Raw genomic sequence first — 24,745 nt, 5'->3', positions numbered from 1 at the left:
TTCTTTTAGAAAATAATGTTCCAAAATGTTCATAACTTTAAGCGTCACAAAAAAAGCTATGTAATCCCCCAAACATTTTTTTTAAAGATTCTTTTTTTTATGCCTTTATTGATTGGACAGTAGATTGACAGGAAATGGGGAGACACATGGCAAAGGTCATCCAGATCAGGAATCGAACCTGCGACGCCACCAGGCATCCATGCGGCAATGCCTAAGGCTAAGTGGTATGTGCCCGGACCAGTAGGCCAGCGGGCGCCCCATCTTCCAAGCACTTTTAAGTGGTTTTAAAAATGTAAACAATATAAAACTAATAAAATAGTGAAAATAACAGATCTACTACATGCATTGTGAGCTTATAGCTTGGCTATTTCGCTATTCATCGTACAATATGCAGTAGTATACATGGCTTAAGTGGTTAAAAAGCACTTTATTTCAGCACTGTGGGGCATGTGGCCCAGGGATCACTGCAGTGCTGTGAAACAGACAACAATGATGTTGTTTACCATTAACATTGTTCATTTATTACCTCATTCATTATCTCCTCTAAACAACCTTGAAGTGTATGGCTCTGATGTCTTACCCACTTAAACCCTATATTTAACATACTTTGTTACAGATGTAGATCTATTTTGCCTGTTTTGGAGGGGGAAATAATATGTATGACATGCCCAAAATATGGAAGCCATGTTAAGTGGTTAAATACATTTAACCAGTTTAACCTTTAAAATAACCGATCTATGTACAAGCTCGCAGCATGTCACAATGTGATACTGTGTGACCTCGTAGACATGGCTATTTAAAAAAAAAACAAGAATAAAATTGGGCTCAAGTAGTGAAGGCATCGGGTCTACTTTAAATTAAAAAGACATATGCATGCCGTGGAAAGGCATGCATAGACATTTTTAATACATTTAAAACACCTAGCCAAAAGCTAAACAGATAGTGATACAGGTGAGACAAGTAATTCCTCCAAGATTACAAAGGTTTATTAATCAAAGACCAATTAAAGCAAGCAGTATGTTATTGAATATAATTGATTAAAGTACTATGTCATGTTCCACAATGGATTGTAGTATGTCATGTGGTTTAATGGATAAACAGGATTCAGTTATAATACTAGTAAGACAAGTTATTTGTTATGTGAAAGTCCTATGACGTCTATCTGACATCATACCCTTTTATGCCCATACATGGAGATCCCTGTCTGTTGAACCAGCCACACAGATATGGGCTGTCTTGGCCATCTGTCTTGGCCATATATGGATTCTGTTAGTGTGGTATATTGCCGATGTGGCCTCCATATATGGGCATTCCCATATGAAGTCCTGTTAGATATGGGCTTAATATTGGATCAGGGAACTCCATATATGGACATAAAAGGGATTATTTTAGTGTGACATCACAGTGAAGCCAGAGCGTGATGTCCGAGCGGCAAACCCATTCTGTTAAGAGTGGTTCCCCTGACATCACAGTGACATCAGAGCATGATGTCAGAGCGACAAACCCATAGAACCACAGTGTCAGGTGTGACAGAGATACAGACATACATACATATGGAATTTAATATAGGCCTACTTTTTATTCCAATTTGGGGTTCATAGGATATTGCATTCATGACGGCGTTTTTTGTAAGAAATAGACCCCTCCCACTCATTTTGGAATATCATTGTCAGGCACTGTGTTAAATTAATTGTAAAGACCCAAACTTTGAATGGATTATGAAAAATGGAATGATAGCATAACTCAAATCTCCAGAGTTTGCGAGATTAATACACACACACACACACACACACACACACACACACACACACACACACACACACACACACACACACACACACGGGTGCGAAAACATAATCTCCACCTATCGGCCTTCCGGCCTGGTGGAGAAAAATCGTATCAAGGGGTTCCATACTTCCATGAACATGAACATGGTTGATCACTACTCTCTCCACCTTAAAAAGAACTGTTGGTGGTGCTGTAATCAAGGCAGAGTCAACGCCTTCCATGCATGTGGATTGGCTCGCCTCTACCAGCTGGTCTCCTCCATTGGGTAGTGCACATCCATTGAATCCCTCCTCTACCTTTGTCAATTTCTGCGCTCTCGTTGAAACGCCTAGTTGATTCCCAGGCTTGGAAAAGAAAGAAGTTATCTCGCTTTCATCGGAGGATTCGGAAATATCATCAAAAGGGAACCGCTGTGCCGACGAATATCGGATATTCTTATGATTAGCAGATGTCTTCCTAAACCGAACAGAGAGGACGAATTAGATTATATAGGTAGGAAGACTAGGACGAATACATCACGGCACGGCGAGACAGCGCGCGTCAAGCAGTCGCAACATTGTAACTACCGAACCAGCGTGGTGGATTGTGTCGGGAGCGAACAAGGGGAATGACATAAACATAGCAACTATGGTTTACTTGGGAGAATATTCAATGGCTCTGCTGCTGTAGTGCTGTTGTGAACTTTTCCAAGCTAAGAAGACTCCAGACCAGCGGGACCCAAGAAAAGTGTTTCTTTTTGTTGTGTCTAAAAAGGGATTAATTATGCCGGACCAAATAACAGTTTCAGAGTTTGTGGCAGAGACGAATGAAGATTATAAGGCGCCGACCGCCTCCAACTTCACCACCAGAATGTCCCATTGTAGGAATACCGTGGCTGCTTTGGAGGAGGTGAGTGTCTCTGTGCTGCTGTGCTGTGTGTGCTGCCTGTCTGATGGGATTCCTCATGGTCCGCCTTCTTATTTTAACACTGGCACTGGCAGTCAAGCTCAGTGTAGCCATTGTTCAAGTACCCAGAGAGACTGGCACAAATCATGTGTCATTATAAGTAGGCTATGAAAGAAAGAAAGGGCGTTTTCATTTGAAAGGATTTCAATGTTATGCACCGCAGACAGTGACTTTCATACCAATACAATACCCTTTATAAACAAGGGCATCAAACAGCAGACAATTATGAAAATAGTGCGTTGGTTTTGTTGTTATCAAGACACGAGGGATTTGTTTATTGATAGTGCGTTAACATCTTGACAGCTTGGAGAATATTGAATGATCACTGCCTTGCAGTTGAAGAGAAAGTAATTCCGAAATTGGCACATGACCCAGTTTCACATAGCCTACATCCACATCACAGATAGATGGATGGACAGAATGTGTCTCTCTCTCTTCCTCAAACTTTCAGGTCATTATCAGGAAGGACACTTCCGCTTTTGTTCCCTGGGAGCCCCCCAGTGCCCCCTCCTCTCCTCCCGCCCTCCCATGTTGTCGTTTCCCTACTTTGTGTGCTCTGTAGTAGAGCCTCGCCCAGCATGCCGATAAAAATAGAATTTCCCACATGAGGAGCTTAGCCTTAGTGTGTGTGTGTGTGTGTGTGTGTGTGTGTGTGTGTGTGTGTGTGTGTGTGTTGCACGCATGTATGCAGACAATGGGCCAGTTTGTGTGATAACACTTATTACCCTATTTAGTTTAATTTACACTGTGTGGGATTTCTTTGGGGAGGTTGTCATGTACAGTGGAGCAGTTATAGCCTAATAGTTGCCATTCTGATGGAACACTGCCTAGTAATATCTCCCATGACCCCCCCCCCCCCCCACACACACACACACACACACACACACACACACACACCCCCCACCCCAAGGGTTGCTTGCAATGTATGAAGGCAATAACTGAAGTCTTGATATGTAATGTCAGTATTACACGGGTAGGCTTAGGGTCAGCCTCAGTAGAAGCTCAGTGATCCCCCCCCATACCTCATTAAGGGTCGTGGCTTTATTCTAAGTCTGTGATTGTGGAGGGTTGAGCCGGACAGCCAGACATGCACCTGCTCAGGCTGACAGGTGCTCCATTCGCATCAGACGCCTTAGCGCATACTATTGAAAAATATGGTATATCTATAGCAATTATTGTTATCTCAGGAGGAGTAGCTGGATTATATCAGAGCCTCTGTCATGGAACCTTCATTTATGTTGTCTGCACTATGTGCAGTACAATATACCCTATGGCTTTATTGGTGTGGAACAATTTAATTTAGAGCAGTGGTCTTCAACAGGGGGTCCGGGTCCCCTAGGGGGTCCTCAGAGTTACTACAGGGGGCCGCCAAATCTTTGTGTGATAGGATCATGTTTTATACATTAACCACTTGAACCCTAGCATCCCTATTCTGAGTGGAACATTACCCAAAAATAGTTTGGGTAATGGTACATTTTTGGCAAAAAAGAGCAGACTAAAGTATTTGAAGTATTGGGAAAGCATCTGCTCGTGAATCTGCTAGTTTTGAAAAAATATTTGAATAATCTTGAAAGGGGGAGAACTACTGATTTAGAAGGCATTGGGTCTTTAACAAGCATGCTGAAAACGTGGTGGAATTGTTTTTCCAGAGGCTGGGACTGCAGCTTGTGATGTAGAGTAGTCTTCTGGACTCGTTGTTGTTTCAGGTCGACCTCCCTGCGCCGGGCTCAGAGAACACAAGGCCTTATTGTTGAGACAACAAGACCTCGCTCACTTTGGTCTGTTTGACCAATTAGACACTGCAGTGGACAGAGAACACTTCCACTTATTGTTTGTTAGCCTGCCTAGAATCTGAAAACACACTGGATGCATGCATGCACGCACACAATCATTTATGTGTAGACTACTACTCATGCAGACAGACAGGCCATCCCTTGAATGGGAGAATAATTCATCGTGTTTGCCCCAGGTTCTGTTTTTACTCCCTGCTTGTTATTGTACAGACTCAGGAAAACCTGCAGTATGTACAAAAATAAAAAGGTCGGATCACGCTGTATCCTGATGCTCTGTCCAGCATTATGCTGTTTTTATAGCAATATGCTGATTCTGTGCCTCTGATTCACCTTTCAGTCTTTACCCTTGAAATGACAGTTGAGGACAGTTGATTTGAATTCAGCAGGTCAGAGTTTTGTAATGGAGCAGTGCGCTAGCAAGGTAATAAGTTAGAGATATTCAGCTATTAACAACAGTGAGTTTAATAGTTAAATGTTTATTTTGTCACTTGGTATATCAATATTGTATACCATGTTTATTTCTGATTCATTCATATTATGTAATATAATGTAATAGATTTGCTACTTTGCTCTGTTATAACACCGTAATGATTTGGTTACGACACACAGTTAGTAGAATGGTTTCTTCTGAATTTACCAGTTCCACTGTGAAGAGTGAGATTATTCTTTAAAAGAAGTGTGTGATTATTGTGAACATCTGCTGTCACAGATTTGGTGTTCTGGGCAAATTACAGTTCTAATGACCAGTGAAAGGAGAGACCCTCCTGAGAAGGAAACTGTGTGTGCACGGGCCTTATTCAGGCCAGAACATTGTAGAATTCCAAATGTGAGTTGTGTTGTCTTGGGTGCTTTTCTTTTTGTAGAGGCTGACGTGCTGTCTTGCCTTTTAAAGACCTGTCAGACTGTGCCGCTGACCTCTTATGTCCTCATCCGGAGCCTTTAGTTAAACCCATTAACATCGGAAAAGAGGTCTTAGAGGTCTTACACGGACAGACTGTTATGTAATGATTACGCCTTAAACGTAATTGCATCTGACATTAACCTTAATTAGGCTAGTGGTTGTAAAAGCTTTGTCTCGTATTACCAAAATAAATGGGGTTTAGTGTGTCAGAGCAAAGATCACAGTCTTTCAAAGGCCACTCAGTGTTTAACCTATGTGTGTGTGTGTCCCTAAAAACACAGCTATAAAACCAGTTTGTCCTGTAAAAGGATGTGTAGCGTGTAGTCTTTGTATCACAACCCCTCCCTCTGTGCTCTTGTAAAAGTTTCTCCTGAGTGCTTTCGTTGTCCAACACACTCAGCTTTTTTTTTAGGAGACTTTATATTGTTCAGTTTTTGTTGTGAATATGACCAGTGAGTCAGTGAAAATGTTATAGTATTATTGTTTGGTTAAGGATCTCTCACTGACCAAACACATTCAATTGAGGAAAGGTCCTGAACAGCAAATGATGCAGTCCTCACCCGGCTAATGTCCTCTATTGAGATTTCTTGCTGTATTCTCTGTTTACGACACGCTAATCTTAATGTAAAATCAACATTATTGATTGATGTAACAGGCTCTGTTCAGATGTGATGAGTTACTTGAAAGGTCACTGTATTTCCTTGGATACCGGGTGATGGATGGCATTTAAGCAGGACAGTTATTCTTAATTCAGAGGTCAGCTCAACCCAGAGGGAGAAGTATTGATCTTGATTGGAATGTGTCACCTAGGGAAGAACTCTAGAGGACGTGTGTATAGCGTAATCTGCCTAAAGGTAGAACTGACACAGATTCAAGTCATTTTGGTCCTATTTTTTTGTTTATGACTAAACTTCATACCTCAATCCCGGCTGTACCAGTTCTCTGCCAGTATGTCCCTGTCAGTAAGAGACTGAATCATGTTCTAGGCTGTGTCTATATAATTGACTCAGTTCCGACTGCTTCCAATTCTCTCTCTCTCTCTCTCTCTCTCTCTCTCTCTCTCTCTCTCTCTCTCTCCCTCTGTGTCTCTGTCAGTCAATACAACTACTTTGGCAGAGTGAATCAGTTATCGCTTTGTATTACAACAACCATGTGGACAAACTGTCCATGATGGACATGCAAGCTATGTTCAGTCCAGCATATTTTTGGCCTATCCAAGCAAATACTATGTGAGATTACAGATTTTTGAGAATTAGAAACATTCCTAGCTGGTTTGAAAGGTGATTGAAATCTGATTTCTAAAGATGTCTCACTCTCAGCCTGGATACTGAAGGCTGATTTACAGAATACTTCGTCCTATGACAGTGATGCTTGCCGGAAATAGCCATCTTGCCATCTCACAACATATTGTAATGTGACATCTGAGACTGCTGTGACTCACCCAGCTGGCTCTTCAGTTTGGTTTGACTTTCTGAATGGCTGCAAGAGACCATCTCTCAGCATCCAAAAATCCAGAGTGAACCACCTGGATTTGAAGCCAGGTGTACCGCATGGTAGACCAAACATCTATACCACTCAGGCAAAGAGGAATCCCCCCTCAGCCATGAGAGATATTAGGCTTAGCTTCTTGTCTTCAGGCAGGGCTACTCTGCTACACTACAGTCACCAGTCAGTCATCACCCCCCGTCTTCTGTGAGGTCACTCATCCGCGACAGTTCAGCGAACTGTGGCATTTTAGCTTGTGCTGATTGGCTAGCTGCGACAGCTGACCAACCAGCTTTCACCCTTTATGTCATTTTATCACCACTTACCATGGGCCAGTGTATGTTAAATATATCTAAGAAGTATTCTCGGACATTCAATGTGTTGTTGCATAGATACCACCTATCCCTCTGGGCTCTGCACTTTAGCCCATGAATGATGTTTTTGAATCAGTGCACCTCAGCAGGCCTCTCTGTGTTTAACCCTGAAGCATTCCTGGACCTTGAGCATCCATGGGGCCCCATGTATGTAGCCATCCACAATACTAGCGCTTCTACATTGTCCACTGCCTCTCCCTCACATGCCCAGCACGTCATCCCTCGTCTGCAGTCCACCACGACGTCTCTCTGTTCTGTTCATTTTTGTTTAATGAATAACAGTTATTTATAGCCAGGCTCTGCTATTCACTGGCCTTTTTTGTTCTTTTCAGGGGGTCGGCCCGTAGGCTAGATCCATTCCTCTTCCATCTGGCTGTTATTTAATCTCTGATGGAGGTCTGTCGCATTGGTATGCCAGCTATGTGCTGGTCAGGCATGCTGTCCGGCTGCCTGTTTCTGGACAGCGATTATTGTGGTCTTATCAGTAGAGTACTGCTGCTGCCATTCCTGGCATCCAGAGGCAACTGTTGGCAGTGGCACTGCCAGTGCACCACCTTTCAATCTCGTTCTCCGGGACTGTTTGTTTCATCTTTCCCTGTGGCTTCCGGGAATACTGAAGCAATACTGATGTTTAACCACTTTCAACCTGGCATCCCTATTTTGAGCACGTCATTGTTTTAAAATTTCATTAAAGAATAGCAGGTCTTCAAGCTCATATCGGTAACCCATTGTTGTATATTTGCTATTACTCTGGTGATAAAGTATATATAGGGCTTAATTGGTTCATGGGAGAGTGCCCCCTCCTTGTAGTGAGTATCAGTAGCTCTCGTATAACACCCTGCTAAAACTCATTTTCCATACGGTGTGTTGATCATATTTTGTAAACTGCAGATGATATCTCTGTTTTATCTCCCATCTTACCCATTGGAACTGCTCTTCAGTGACATCATCGGTAGTAGCAGTGCAATACACACTCTAATCTCAATCTACATTTTGTTGGAGAGTCTCATCGCATGTGATTTACGATCCAAGTGTTAATTTCTAAATGTGTGAGTGAGTGTGCCTCTCATTACTCTTCAGCCTGTCAGCGCGTGTTGATGCTGGAGTTGTTCCCGGGCCAAATGGAAGACCTGTGCCCCTTTACAACTCTTACCCCCCAACCCCCACCCACCACATCACGCACCCCACCCCCAATCCCTCTCCCCATTCCAGGCATGGTTGGCGGGAATGGCTGGGGCCTCAACTGGGGACAACAGCTGGCCCCTGGAACAGGTGGCCTGGAGGGAGTTTTAACAAGGCTTCAGACACGACCAGGAATCTAGGATCAAGGATGCAGAGAAAATCCACTTCTGTTGGTCTCAGGGTTTACACAGATGGACCGACATGCACTTATGTACGGATGCGTGCATGTTTGGTCTAAATGAGCTGTCTCCTGTCTATAGGCTAAACGAGCAGCCCAGACTTGAGTTAGCCTGGCGGGCCGTCCCTCATACTGCGTTCACTCATTCCTCCTTCCCACTGTATGAGGTCTGGACTTCAGCAGATAGGCACCGAGTATGAGAAGTTGGCCAGTCAGTGACTGCGTTTCAACTGCTGTCCGCACAACAAGAGAAAAGCTTCCCCTGATTGGTCCATGTGTAGATGGTGACATAGATGCTTGCTGCAGCATTTTCAAAACAACATGGCTTCCCTCGATGCAACAAGTGTAACAGTTAACGCTGAAACAATAAAACAAGCAATAAGTGAAGTTATTTCAGAGTTGGAATCAATTACAACAATTAAAAAGGAACAGGAGTATGCGCTACCGGAGTTCATCGGCCGAAAAGACGTATTTGTTTGCCGTTCTTCCGACTGGCTGAGAGATGTTTTGCTACGCTGATTGGTTAGAGGAGTCTGTCTGTCAAGGCAAGTACTCCCGCCCACTTTTCAAGCTGCATATAGCCCAAAGTCCAGACTTATATTGTGGGAAGGAAGGAAGTGAGTGAATGCACAGTATGAGGCTGGCTGGCCAGGCTAGACTTCAGCCACTTTGGCCAGTCCACTGCATGATTCCGTAACATGTTTTCATATTTACTGTAATTGAAAGTTGCGTTTCTGGCAGGATCTACACTGTCCTTCCTGTTTCCTCCATTCATGCTCATTCCTTTTCTGTATTGAATCAAGCCCTTTGGCTTTGTTCCCACCATACCAAAATACAGTACATCAGAGGCACTGACTGCCACTGGACTAAATCTTTATTCCCAATTCTGGCTATTCCAGCTCCCTCTAGGTCTGACAATAATAGACTACATAATAGACCACTACTAGTGGTTATTTTCATTCATTTGGAAAGTCTTTGCCAATAATGACATGCCCAAAATAGGGATGACATCCTGTGGTTAAAGGACTCTGGCTGCGTATGGATTTGTGCAAGTACAGTATGTGATAGTTTCATGGGATCACGCACGCTTGTCGCTATGCCTGCCGGATTGTGCGCGCCTCCCTACCTGAATGCTCGCCTCTCATTGAAAATTAATTACTAAGCATGTTAGTCGCTTCCCGTATGAAAATGCCCAAATCCAGCCAATCACAAACATGCCTTTGTTTTACCAGCGCCAAAGAATCACCTCTTCTTTTCTTTGTGCATCGCATAGAAAAAGGTTTGACAATTCAACTCTGGTATGGGTGCGTCAGATGAGTGCAACAGTTTCACTTGATTGCACCAGCACCATTCTAATGAAAATGAATTACTAGGTGCAGAGTTTACCAAGCCTTCTGTATGAAAAGCTTTACCATTTATGTCAGTTCTTTGTCAGATTCAAAACAGCTTTACTGGTGTTCATTTATTGAACAATCAGTGAGTTTCTGTGACTATAAAAAATCATAGCATGTTCGTCAAGCCATACGAAAGAAAGCATTTGACTTGTGGTCGCCTATAAATAAAAAATAAGAATAATAAGAATAAAATGAATGGTCAAATGTCATATCTCATTGCTATATTAAGATACTTGGCATAAATAGTAGTAATACGCAATACACCTATCCAGCTTTTCCCATGGGAGTTTTGTTTGTTGTGAGAGCTATGTGCACTGCAGCCTCTAGATCGTGTTATCAACCAGGGTCAACCTCTCTGTTGACCTTCATCTGCCCCAGAAACCCCTCCCTGTGTACCTATCAGGGTGGAGGTCAGGTTCCGGTCGCAATCGATTCAAAGCCATGATCTTTCTCCCATGGTGGCCTATGACTGTCACCATATATTAGTTGTTCAAGGGTTCTATATTTTTATCCCAAAGGGAAATTAGTTTTGCAGAAAGGAAATACAGCGGTCCAATTATAAACAAGACATCACAATAATACAGATTCCAGGCATTAAAACGAGATGAATTCATGCAAACATCCTAAAAAGAAATTCTAAAGAAGGCCATAAGGTGTGTTTACACACACATAATCGCGAGGGTTGTCACTTAATTTGTGGCTTTTAGGCTTTGTAAACAAAAGTTGCATGGGGCAGATAAATAAATGATTGACTGACTGCTACCAACAATAATCACAATCAATAATGTACAACAAATCTATAATGCTTCGTATTATGGCCAAAGCTTGTAGATCTGCTATTTCCACTATTTCTGAAACATTTTCAAAATGTACAGTATGAATATGATGAATAGTATGAAATAATTGTGATTATCTCAAATATTTATGATTAGGCGATTGTGTAATGTACTGTTTTTGTTTAGTAGCTCTGTAGTTTGTGACGCCATTTCACACAACATCTAGCCCCACCATAAGTGTGTGTGTGTGTGTGTAGGGGGGAGGACATGATTGGGGAGGGGGTTCACAGATTAATTGGTCATTGGCAGCCAGTCTGGTCAGATGGGGTGCGAGGTGGGGGTGTTGAGGAATGGGAGAGTGTTTTTTGCAGGTCGTTCAGCCCGAGTGTATCAAAGGGTGCGTTCGGAAATGCGCACCGGGTGTGTTAAATAATCACCCGTGTCACGGTTACTGAGGTTGGGGTTAGGGTTAGGTTTAGGCATAGTTTTACTGAGGTTAGGGTTAGGGTTAAGGTTAGGTTTAGGGGTTAGGGTTAGGCATAGTTTTACTGAGGTTACACTCACTACGCTGAGCACACACCCGGTGCCCTTTTCCGAACGCACCCTTTGATACACTCGGACTGAACGACCTGCAAAAAACACTCTCCCGTTGAGGAATAGTGTTCCTAGCTCTGTCCAGCATGAGGGGGGTTGGTGTGGATGGACAGGTTAAAGGGCAGAATGGCTGCCCTCTGTCCTAGACAGAGGCCACAGGGTTGGAGACCTGGGGCGTGGGGTGAAGGCAAACGTGAAGATTCCTGCATCCGTCAGTGGGGCCTGGCCCAGATTGCCACAGACTGCTCCCATTGACGGCTATTGTACCCTGGCTGGCCCGGCCTCTTCATTAATGAAGTCCGCCATTGATTTGTAGGTCCTGCCTCTGCGCTATGCTATGTCTGGGGGGGTTGGGGGAAGGTGCACAGTGTGGTGTTGGTCAGGCACGTGCACCCTTGGACATCAAAGGGGGCTTGAGCCCCTGCCCTTTTATCCGTCTGTAAAAAGTGCCCGCTCCAGACCATGCATGCAGTTTTTACTATGGTTAAAGAAATGCAAATGCCCCCTTCCCATGCCATACCTGAAGGCAGCATTCAAGAGAATTGCCCTGTCCAGGATTGACTTGATTATGTTAAGTTCATTGTGGTATCAAGCACCGAAAATAGCCGACCTCCAGCTGCGATGCGTTATGAGCTTGGAGGTCTGCTATTTTCGATATTTTCACCAAAAGGCCCTTTTAGAAGTTTCAGCCCCTGCCTCTCTAATATTCTTTGCATGTCCCTGGTGTTGGTGCTATGGCACGGCATGTCTGGATTCCTTGTAATTGTGTTGCCCTGCTGGACTTCTTTTCTCCAGTTTGAACCCCTTTTTAAGATGTGCCCCTTTAGCCAATTGGTCGGTTTTCTGGTGAATGTAATGTGAAATTATGTCATCGATGTAGAGCTAACCAGTTCAAATGTTTGACGCTGTAAGACAGCACTTATTGATTTATATGTGTTTATTATTCAAACAAAGCCAGGTTTTCCTACCTGTGATGACTCAGTGTTCCCTAGTCTCTGTAAATCAACAGAGCTGGCTGGACTTGAAAAGGAACTGTTGAGCGTTCTATCTTTAACACTACGCATACCACATACACCACACAAATGTAATCTACAATCTTGAATTGGTCATTTTTGATTGTCAGTCTGTTTGCTTGCAGCTGTTGTGTAGATGGGGCAACGCTTTGCCCCTGGCATTGCTGCTTTTACACGAAGAGGTTAGCATGAAAACCCAAAGGTGAATTTGGAACAGACCCCCCCCCCCCACACACACACACACACACACACACACACACACACACACACACTCCTTGTAAAAGCCCAGCACATTTGGTATTCATTTCCCAGCCCCTCCCTCAAACTCTGTTTTCATCAGTCTCCTGCTAGTTTATTAACTTAATTAAATACTCCCCCTCCGCTTTAGGCAGAGCATATTAAGAGGGTTTAGAATTGGCGCCATGAGCACCCCCCACTGATTTTCACCAAAGTACTGTAAACATTTGTTAATCTTGTTTTCGGAAATGCTCAAGTTAACATTTTCTTTCACCATCTACATTAGCTGTTCTTCTTCTCCTGTCCTTTCATCCCACTTGAAAGTGTATTTGCAGTGGCTACATGAACACGTGCAGTGAGAAAACTTGAGTCCTCCGTTGTTTTTCCAAGAGTGACAAACAACGCAATAAACTTTAGTACCTAATGAAAGTGGACCAGGAAGATGTCTCAGAAGTGAGGAGAGTTGGCGCTTTAAGAGGGGACAGTAAAGTAAGCTGGCTGGCGCATGCTCCAGATGAGACACAGATGAAAAACCGTGCCACAGAAGAATTTAAATGAGAACATGTAGGCTAGCGTGAAGTCCTCTCCATGGCAATTAACACAACACCCTCCACTGGCTCTTTCCACTTTAGCCTGGTGAGACTGTATGGCCTGAGGAAGCCGAATGGAAACTAAAGTCCCTCTTTTTCTTTCTCTCTCTCTCTCTTTCTCTCTCTCTCTTTCTTTCTTTCTCTCTCTCTCTCTCTTTCTCTCTCTCTCTCTCTTTCTCTCTTTCTCTTTACTCTCTCTCTCTCTGAGTTTGTTTTCCTTAGCGGTTTAAGTACCACAGTTGATGTCGTCACCCCAGTGTGAGTGTGAGTTCTGGCAGGTGGTGGTGAGCGCTCAGGTCCAACAGCGCAGCGCTCTTTGTAGTTCTCACTGAGGAGCTATAAAGCCCTTGAGCGTCTGAGTTATAACACCAGAGGGCTTGTAGGAGGATGAGATGTTTAAATAACTTGTAAGCCAGCCAGACGGACAAAAGACGAGTATAACCAGTCCCCCCCCAGGAAAGAAGGAAGGAACTGTACCAAGGTGAACCTTGAATGGAATTTTCACTTGATAAAGTGAAAGAGAAATGGAGGGAGAAGTGAATTTGCAATAGCCATTTGGGTACGAGATCTTATGAGGTTCGCGGCATAAACAAAGCACTTCACCTACTGTTCATACATACCACATAACGCACGTATTGTGCAATATGATGTCGGAAGCATTAGGTAGTGTGACACTGAGCTTTATGTCAACACTGTGAATTAACCTTTGTTTCCTTGAGTTTATGTTGCGATTCAGGCTGATGTTGATGCACAATTACACCCCCCCCCCCAAACACACACATCTAGACAACTCAGTCATGTGGTGGGATAGAAATCTGCTTAGTTTCTAAGGTGTTTGTGTGTGCGTGTGTATTGTCTTGTCGTAAGCACACGTCAGTCTCATGATCACACAGAGCTCCTCTAGCCTCTCTCCCACGCTCCCCCCCATTACTCCCTCCCATAACGGACTTGCTGAGTCCTCCTCCAGTGGCCTGAAGTTTTCCACTCTGCTGCCCCAGGGAAAGCTGACAACACACAGGTCTCTCTGGGAAGGACAGAGGAACAGTGGAATCGTGGCTTGTTTTAGCGGTCGACTGTAGACGCCGGCACCCACACCTCTATCCAAATATTGACTCTGCCCTCTCAGCACTAGCAAAGATGTGAATGAAGCACTTGAGGGGGGCCTCGTTTCAATTCAAGTTTCACAGGGTTTTGGTTTTCTGCTGTCCGAGAATGGACTGTGCAGATTCAGCCTTCTAGCAAATAGCACACTTCCTACAGTCAGAACCTTTGCTGTTAGAAGCCCATCCTCAGCACCAGAGCATATAGGCTACACTCTACTCTCATGTACAGTAGTGTGTACTTTAGTGATGTGTCGTTCATGATTGATTCATTCATAAGAATCGAATCATTAGCAAGACTCTTGAACGATTCGTTCAAATCCCTGAAATGTGTCGTTCACACTTTCGTTCACACCCCCGCCCCCTCCCCTATAGACCCCGGCACACAGGACGCGATGGCGGGCTCTACTCGGCTACTCGCCGCGATTGTGTTTTTCACAGCATCACGCTATGAACGGTGAAAGTGAATGAATCCTTTGAACGTATCGTTACCGTGAACGTGAACAAAATGTTTCGTTCAGAACGGGATTGCCCATCACTACTGTACTTTTGTTATGTGTTTTTTAGATGAGTCCCAGATTGTTCCTCTCTTGTTCCGGGCCCTGTGAATGTTGAAGCACTGTAGACAGAGGGCCCTTTTCCTGTGTTTATCCGGAGTTTTTCCACCTGCGTGTGTGTACTGTGTGTGTATATCGTGTGGAGCAACTCAATACCGGTCTGTCAGCTGTCTTCAGGTAGAACATACTACCATGTACCAGCTTGCTTCCTTTCCATCACGTGTGTGTGTGTGCGCGCTTGTTTTCTGTCATCTTATCTGTGTATCCGACCAATAAGCAGAGACGACTAAGCGGTGATGGCCAATGGGCCTCAGTGCCGGCTCCATCAGACCCCTGTGCCTTGGCTATTCATCATTGTAAACCACACGGGTGTGCACATGCGGCAGTATATGCACACATGCACTTAAAAGCTATTCATCACCACAGACAGTCTCACACGTGTAGTACTGCAAATGTATGTTTTTTTTTTTTTTTTTTACACTAAAGGTGTGCGTGCCGTGCGTGCGTGCGCCTGTAGCCACTATGCAGTATGGGCCGTGATATGAGACTATTTATAGCTGTCGTCTGAAATTTCGGAAATCGTAATATTGTGATATGACATAGGCTTATCTTCCTGGTTTTGAAGACTGCCTTTTGAAGACACGTCACCTTTACCGTGAAGTGATGTAACTGTAAGTGACTCAGTCATCTAAGTGACTGTTCTAGCTGTTATTTTCTTTTTGAGTGCTGCTAACCGCTCCTACATCTGGTTTTGTCTCTCTGTCTGTATGTATGTACTGATTATGTACGTACCTATGTCCCACGCTTGGCTCATTGACCAAGCTTCAAATGAGCTTGATGAAAAAGCACCGCTCACTTCACACTGGTTACCTCTTAGTTATTACAGAATATAGGCATTTTACTGATTATTTTTCTTTTGTTGTAAATATCTTGTGATGTTGTGCTGATGGTTTTGTTCCTTTTATCCCCTCATTCATTCATTCATTCATTCATTCAAGCACCAATAGTCATCCCCAAAATAGCTTCCCCAAGAGCTTCTGTGTTGGAGTAATCGACATGCTGTTAGCCAACTCCTGTCAAGAGAAGCTTAAGGGACCATAGAAAAACCACAGCAGTGAAATTACAATTAGTGTTATACACATTACTTCATTACATACTATAATGGTTCAGAGCCACCAATGATATTCACCAAACGTCATATCGTTTGGCATGTTCTTGTTTTGCACCACATCTTATGTTCCATGACAATGTTGTAGCTGTTGTTCTATGAGGACAAAGGCGGAAACGTTGCTACATCCAGAGCTTGGTTTCTGATCTGGAAATGACTTGGTGACATAATTAGATTCCTGGGAGACACTTTGTTGCTGCTTCTCTAAACAACCACATTCATCCATGAAATGAATAGGATCACACTTTCCCCTTTCCCATGTGTGTGTGTGTGTGTGTGTGTGTGTGTGTGTGTGTGTGTGTGTGTGTGTGTGTGTGTGTGTGTGTGTGTGTGTGTGTGTGTGTGTGTGTGTGTGTGTGTGTGTGTGTGTGTGTGTGTGTGTGTGTGTGTGTGTGTGTGTGTCTGCATGTGTACACCTCAAAATCATAAGTGTTAATTTAATCCTGAGAGTGTAGAAATGTAAGCGATGTAATTCAATGTTAAGTCAAAGTTAAGAGTCAGAAATATGTTTTGCCCATTCGCACTGTGTGTGTGTGTGTGTGTGTGTGTGTGTGTGTGTCTATCAGCCTGAGCGTCATTAGCTAATCAAGACAACAGCCTTTCTGGAAGACATGCTGTCATCGGCTGACAGTGCTCTGACGGGAAGGATGGGGTAGAGGGTCTCTGTCTTGTCTGTCAGTCAACTCCTGCATGCAATCATCCAGGAATGTCTTTCTTCCTCTGCAGACTGGAGGAGGAGGGAAGGCCATGCTAAGTTTGGGCCGTTGTTTGGTCTCACTGACGTGATTTTTCTTCCCCGTCTTTTCTCTCCATTCCGTCTTTGTCTGTGCAATTTACACTTTAGGCATTTAGCAGACGCTTTTAATCCAAAGCCCACTTACAATAAGCAGGTAATACATCAATATAATAAGCAAGATACTATGTCAGTACATCAACAACAATATAACAATGCATAGGAATATCGATCTAGAAAAGACGATAACATAATCAGTAAAGAACGTTTCTAAAATCTAAAAATGCTATCTAGCTTCATGTATGGTCATTGAGGGAAAGGGGAATGTTACAGTAGTGCTATGGGTTTAGGTGGAGTCTGAAGAGGTGATTCTTCAGTCCATGGCGGAAGCTAGGGAGTGAGTCTGAAGTGCGACAGGGAGTTTATTCCACAGTTTAGGGGCCAGGAGGGCAACTTGTCTAGTCTGTCTCTCTGTTTTACTGACTTAGTGATTTCTTTTTCTTTCTTTTTCTTACAGTATGGTTTTAGAGAAGGGCACTTTCAAATAAACTAAATGTCATTTAGCCAGTCTGACAGCGGAACAAGCAAAAAATACTTTTAAAAATACCGCCTTTTTATAGAAGCCACATTTAAAACAAATTAGACTACCTTTCTTGTTGTCCTCAAAACTTTGCTTTGCATTATTTCTGTGGATGGCAGAGGAATAAAATAGACTTTTGGAATCTGTTTAGAGCAGGGGTCTTCAACAGGGGGTCCAGGACCCCTAGGGGGTCCTCAGAGTTACCACAGGGGGTCCTCCAAATATTTGTGTGATAGAAACTTTTTTTTTTTTCAGAGAACTTTAGCCAAAAATAGCAGATCTACAAGCTCACAACGCCTCGCAGGCTATTTTAGGCAAAGGGGCTTGGTGTAGATGGGAAAAAGAGCAGACTAAGTACAGAGTGAAAGGTCAAGTTTATTAAGTATTGACGGTTCAAGTGGTTAAATATCTGAAAACACAAATTGACATGAATCCAAAATACACTGATGTGATGATTGTGCTGCCAAACGATTAAACTCTATGAACAGGTTGTGGGGGGTCCCTGCTTCATCTCTCTCTCTACTAAGGGGTCCTTAGCCTGAAAACGTTGAAGACCCCTGGTTTAGAGATTATGAGTGACCCTGCCTTGCTTACTTCCCCTCCTTATATTGGTTGACCCTGGCAAATGCAGGGCAAAGCACGCTCCTGGGGTCAATAGTTCTGCTTTTGCGCTGCGTTGCCACATTTTGTGCTTGTCTAGCCAAGCTTTGCCTTGTGACCAGTTGTGGACAGTATAACCACCTGTTTTTGCAAGGTCACTGTCACGCTTTTGCCTTTCACTCTGCAAAATTTCAAATAGAAATATACAGTAGTAGTAGTACTTTTGACTCAACATTTCGGAAGGGACTCTTTTTTTTTTCTTACAAACTTACAAAATATTATTAACCGCTTCCTGTAAGCCCTATTTCAAATATAGGGAAAATAGCTGATCAACATCTTGCAACACATGTAATGCATTGTGAGCTTGTAGATCTGCTATTTTTACATTTCTGAAGATTTCTGATTATTATTTTAATTTTTTGGGGGAGGGTATATTTCCTTGCAAAATGTTTGACATTTCAATACAGCAATGCATTGACATTAAAAAGGAAATGTATTTTGTCAAGGGTCTTCAACAGGGGAAAACTTTAGCCAAAAATAGCTGATTTACAAGCTCACAACGCCTTGCGCTTGCTATTTTTGGCTAAAAGCTTTGGTGTAGAGGGGAAAAAGAGCAGACTAAGTGCAGAGTGAAAGATCAAGTATAAAGTATTGACAGTTTAGTGCTGTCAAACCATGAAACTATATGGAATCTATAAAAAAGGTTGTGGGGGTCCCTGCTTCATCTCTCTCTCAATTAAGGGATCATTGGCATGAAAACATTGAAGACCCCTGTATTTTGTCATTTGTACTTTTGAATACTTGAGTATTTACTTGAGTACTGTATACACTTTGTCCACCACTGCTTGTGGCCACAGTCACATAGTTGTCCATTTTAGTTCCGTTGGCTGTTTGGACTGGTGTTTCTTTCCAAGGGTGGTTGTGGTAACGGCTGGGCCAGCAGCAGGAAGTGGTATGCTTGTGAACCCAGAGAAAAGGAAATGGCTCTTCAGAATGGCTGTGGGATTTACCTCTATTTTAGCTACTTTAAAAAAAAAATTGTATATATACTGTATATATATTTTTGGAACACCCAGAATGTCATGCACACATATTTGTCTCAGGAAGTATGTCTGGGTAAAAAATAGTCCTTCAAAAACGCCATATTTTAGGATGAATACTCATTCACTCGAATTACTCGATTTGTGCGGTCAGTAGCTTGCTTCTCCGTCTCTTCTGCACAGGCTGGGCAATGCATTGATATTAGGCCTATATCGATATCATGATCACATCAGGATCTTGGATATTGTAATGCTAAGTCTCTGACTCTCTGTGACTCTTTATATTACTTTTCCAGGATTTAAAGGGTGCATTACAGTAAAGTGATGTAATTTGATGAGCTTACCTGACTGTTCTAGCTGTTTATTACATGCCTTTATTACCCACTTAGTTATATGTAGGCATTACTGGTAATTATTGATCAAAAACCTCTTTGTGTAAAAATATATCTATACTATAATTTTGCGAATGTCTGTCTGAGTGAGTGAGTGTCTGTCTGTATGAAACAGCGTTTCTCCTCGGTGGCTGGAGCAATTGATCTGAAATCGCATCACCATCAGCATATGAACACACCTGACATAACTGTGAAGCCCGTTTGTCACTTTCACAAATCGTATGCTGTATAATAGCATTTTTATGGTGTATCTATATCTATTTAGCCTACAGTACCTTTTGTGACCACACATGTTAAGGGAGGGGCGCTGTTGTTCAGGCCATGCACAATCACACACAAACCCACACACACACACACACACACACACGGGGGGGGGGGGGGGGGGGAGTGTGTGTGTGTGTGCAGGCGGGCAGGCGGGCGGGCGGGCGGGGGGGGGGGGGGGTTAGCCATTAAACGAAACGGGAATTTCTTACATTGATGCTCCTACATATTATCATGCAAGCACCAGTTAAAGTTACTCATATACTGTATGCACAGTGCACATCCCATAACCCACACACTGCACATCATTTTGGAGCTCATATCTTTGAACGGGTAAGGGCTAGTTTTATGAAAGCACCAATAGTCTGCAACATCGTCACAATATTGATATCAAGGTCTTGACCATAGGTTTGACCATATTGCCTAGCCCTTAAATTCATTAACTAATAATCATTATTTCTGTCTGTGTTTTCCTCTCTCTCCCTCTGGCCCTCTCTTTATCACCATCTGCATACAATACATCACGTACAGTATCTGACCTGTGCCTACAGAGAGATCTCTGTAACCTGAGCCATCCATTTTTTCTTCCACGATTCAGGAAGTACATGACAACTAGAGTGACCCGAAAAACCATGGCAACGACCCCACTGACCAATCAGTGTTATAATAGACTCTTTAGATTGGCTTCCGGCAGATGATGACGGTGATGTCATGCAGTAAAGGGCCTCACAGATGAGAGGCCGATGTTGGGTCAGATCAGATCTCGTGCCCGGGGTTTATCGGTGTTCATTTCAAACGACAGCGATCCTCTGTCTTGCGACCGGGCCCGGTATATCCCGCTGTGCCAAGTGAAATATCTCAGACCATTACAAATGAGACCGACGTCTCGCGATTCTAGCCACCCACGATCTCGGGGGGGTGGTGCATGAGAGACGTGACTAGATGAAGATTCCGCCCCCTCAAGAGGGCTAAAATCAAGAGTGTTTTTCTCTCTCTCTCTTCACGTCAGTTTAATTGCCATTTGTTTAATGTTTTGACAATGAGGGTGTTCCAGGTGATCCCCAGCTTAATGATGGAGACCAAATGGTAACCAAAAGGACTATTATTTATACTAAAGGGAATCTTTCTCCAAAATAATCAATTAGGCCTACCGCATGCCAGCAAAGTCAAAGCCAACGACCCAATTAGCGCAGAAGTCCTGCAGCTGCGGTGTTCTGACTCGCTATGCTCCAAAATCCATTTTATTACCTAATTAAATATTAAAACAGCGAAATTAAACAAATATATTCGCTATAGTCTATAACAAAGAGTCTCTCTCTCTCTCTCTCTCTCTCTCTGTCTGTGCCATATTTGTAGCTAATAATGCAGTATTGATACTTTTACTTAAGTAAAGAATGGGAGTATACTTTTTCCATCACTGCGCAAATTAGACTACAGAGGCGCACATGGGTATGGTATAACGTACCTTGATTACAGGAGAAAATAATAAAATGTACTTCTTAAAATGAATTCATCATGCTTGTGCTTGTTGCTAAAAAGTAGGTATTGGCCTTCACACGTGCAAGACAACAGCCATGTTACCATACCTTAGCATTTGCAGAACTGACGCTGCTGGCAGCCGGAGGAGGAGGACATTATGAGCGAGTGTGCAGGCCTATTCGTGGACTCTTTTTATTCTGACTTTGGTTGGTGTTATTACTGTTATGTTGATATGATTGATCTGAACCAAGCTGGACCCAGTGGATTATGTAGTCTACAAGGAAGCACGTTGGCTGTCTCACCCTGTCTGTCTGTCACAGCAATGGATTAATTGGTAGAAGTTGGTGTTACATTCTTCTTTCGTGTATCATCGTCCTTTGCACACAAGTGATAACTGCGCCATCATGACAAAACATTATAAAAACAAAGGTAGGTTGGTAGTCTTCTAGGTAGGCTACTGTGCGCACACTGGCCGCTGCTCACTTAATAGATATTATAATTATATATTCAGTTATGTTTTTGGCAAGCGAGACGCGAGATGTGATGCGCATCCAGCAAGACACGGCTGAGAGTGTCGCATCTCCAATATCATTGATTGACCAGTGGCCCGCACGTAAAAGTAAAAAAAAAAAGGAATGCAATGGAATGTCTCTGACTTTGAGTATTACATTATATGAATAAGATATTATATATAGGGTGTCTGTCTGTCAAGTTGCACAAGGTCAATTTAGAGCCCTTATAATACACGTATAGAACAGCACTGCCCTAGCCAAATCTGCGCAGCAAAAAAAAAGACACTGCCTTGTTGCCAAATGACTGCGCAGAAGAAGAAAAAAGAAGAAAGAACGCTATAGGCTATAACGTTTTTGAACAAGTGATTACAACAAGGGAGAGAGTAGGCTAAAGTAAAAAGTAAGTAGGCTAATAATAATAATAAAAGTGTAGGCTGTGACAGAATAGCCTACACTCTGCGCAGCCTAAAAAGGGAGGAGCTGGCTTCATATAATCTGAAGCAATCCCGTGAGCTCATTCAGACGACAATAATTGTAAAGGATTCCTACCCGATGACCCGAAAATATCAAGCTTTTTTGATATTATCGTGAGTGCTCCCGACGAGTCCCGAGGTCATAAAAAAGCTAATTAACATAATCCGATCGTGTCGGGGTACTGTTCAAGCCCAAGACCGATTCCGGGGCCGACCAAACGGGGATCCTCGGCCCCGGGATCGGCTCAATGTGAACGGGCCCTAAGACGAGGAATAATTTCACTCTCTCTCCCTCCCTCCCTCCCTTCCTCCCTCCCCCCGGGTGGGAACCGCCATCGGGATGCAGGAAAAAATGCTGGTTTTGCAGTAAAGCCATAATGGAATATGTAGTCTCGTTCTGAGGCTAGCCCATTGTGTGAGGATACAGCTCTGATCCTGCGCTAGAAAGTGCTAGGCTAGCGGAAATCCCCCTCTTGCTGTTAAGCAGTTGGGGTGAAACACTTTTTGTAATTTTAGAGGGTGTCCCACGCTTCAAAACAAGAGGGCACGAATAGAACTGGCTTGGTGCTTGAGTCACTGAATGCTCTCTAACAATGAAAGTAAAGCAAAGGGCTGAGGGTGCTGGACTGGGAACGTGTGAAAGTGATTATGTGTGTGTGTGGGTGTGGGTACAGTGATTTAGGGCACTGTGCTGCTGAGTTCAGCTGGGTCTGGTTTATTGCCCCTGTCTGCCCCCCCACCCCCTTCACTTGTATTGCCCCCTTTCCCTGACGGAGCACTCTCCACAGATTGAAAAGACCTGCCGAAGCGTGATGGTAGCTCATGGGGGTTGTGTGTGTGTGTCTGCAGGGGCGTCACACCAAATTCTGGGCCCTGGGTACAAGGATTCACTGCGGGCCCCCCATGAATGTTAACTATTGAAAAGAGATCTGCTATTTTTGAAAAATTGTGAAAATGTGTGCAAGAAACCCATGTTTCCATGTCAGTGATGCTCAAACTGTTTCATGTGAAGGACCCCCAAAATGATATGAATTTGGCCACGGAACCCCATCTCAAAATATTAAGTTCCAGGGACCCCCCCGGAAGCAAAATTTGAGTTACAAATGTTCGCTTAAAAAAATACATATTCAAAGATTTGCACACATTTTCACGACTTTTCCAAAAAATAGCAGATTTACAAGCTCGCAGCGCGGCACTCGGTGCCGCGCTGTGAGCTTGTATATCTGCTATTTTTCAATAGCTAAAGTTACTAGGGCCCCTCCACCTTGGGCCCTAGTAACTCAGTCCCACTTTCCTACCCCTTGTGACGCCCCTGTGTGTCTGTGTGTGTATGTGTGACCCTAAGGGTGCATTTGAGTAAAATTACCACTGAGGATTGTCTATGTGGTGTGGGTGGGTGGCTATATGTGTTGTGTTATGGACTTTTGGTCGATAAGAGCTCCGATGTCCTTGTCGGCATGTACGCCCAGCTGTGCTGGTCAAATTGATTCAGAAGCTGATTAGTCGTATAATGGGGAGGTCAACCACTTTGCGTAGATCTTCCATTTAGCCAGTAGTATGACGGTAAATCCTTGTAGTATTAGTATTACTAGTATTAGTATTACCTCTTTAGTTAGATGTTGTTGGACCAGGAGTAGGTTATATTTATTCTGATGTCAGTACTTTGACTTTGACCTCTTTATTGATAATAATAAATATGTAAAATAAATACTGTACGTTGTCACACGATTATCAAAAGGATAAAACACAATTATTATGATTAAATAAATCATTATTTCAATCCATTTCAATCCATGTACATTGTGCAATGTTTCTCTTAAATCTGCCAAGAACCAAGTCAGTGGATCTTCCCCTTGTAGCGTGTTTGTGAACATTACTGACTTTCAATATGACCCAAGTGTATTGGTGATTTACTTCAGATCACTTTGTGTGCAGGTCTGCCTACATATTCTGGATAGAAGTTTCTTAAATGTAAACCACAGTAGGGCCATCTCAATCGGTTAGATTACACATGACAGATTTGTGTTGCAAGTGTCTAGTAGCTAGCAGGTAGCAGATAGACTGCAGACAGACCTTTACTCATCCTGAGGGAAATGCAGTTGTCATAGCAGCACCAGCACCACAGTAAGGATGGAACACGGATACACAGTTACTGTATGTGTAGAGGATCAGAACAGAATAGGTAGCACTAGTAAAAATATGGTAAAAAGAAAACGGTATGAAGAGGACTTAACATCCATCCTGGACCTCTGCTCTTGGGCAAGTTGGGACATTTGTCTTTGTGCCAGGGGCCCCCATACAAGAGTTGGGTTGTCAAAATATTAATTTCAAACACGACACACAGGCATATCTCCTTGTATGGGCCGCTCTGTCTGTGACATCAGCTGTGGTAATGTTGGTCTCTGCGTACTTTCTATGACATTAATCTCGTGTGACCTTAGTCTCATACTTATACGGAGATAGGGAGGTACCTACACACAAAGCCAGACGTAGGAGTGGTTAGCACTGCTCGAACACAAGAAGCTGATCTCCAAGCTCACAATGTGTCACATCGCAACACGTTGTGTGCATGTAGATGGGCTGTTTTCAAATAGCTGTCC

General features: G+C 43.3%; 1 protein-coding gene across 1 annotated transcript in view; it reads left to right on the top strand.

The window, feature by feature from the left end:
• The first annotated feature begins 2,177 nt into the window (after positions 1-2,177).
• Positions 2,178-24,745, top strand: part of asap2a (ArfGAP with SH3 domain, ankyrin repeat and PH domain 2a) — a 105,613-nt gene continuing 83,045 nt past the window's right edge. Inside the window, exon 1 of the mRNA XM_080750553.1 lies at positions 2,178-2,676. Coding sequence (XP_080606679.1) covers positions 2,551-2,676 — 126 coding nt within the window. The 5' untranslated portion in view covers positions 2,178-2,550. The remainder of the gene's footprint in view (positions 2,677-24,745) is intronic.

This window comes from Nannobrachium achirus (assembly GCF_963921795.1).
Source record: "Nannobrachium achirus genome assembly, chromosome: 20".
NCBI classification, from domain to species: Eukaryota; Metazoa; Chordata; class Actinopteri; order Myctophiformes; family Myctophidae; genus Nannobrachium; species Nannobrachium achirus.
Note: the sequence above shows the minus strand (reverse complement) of the source record. Positions and strands in the feature narration are given on the sequence as shown.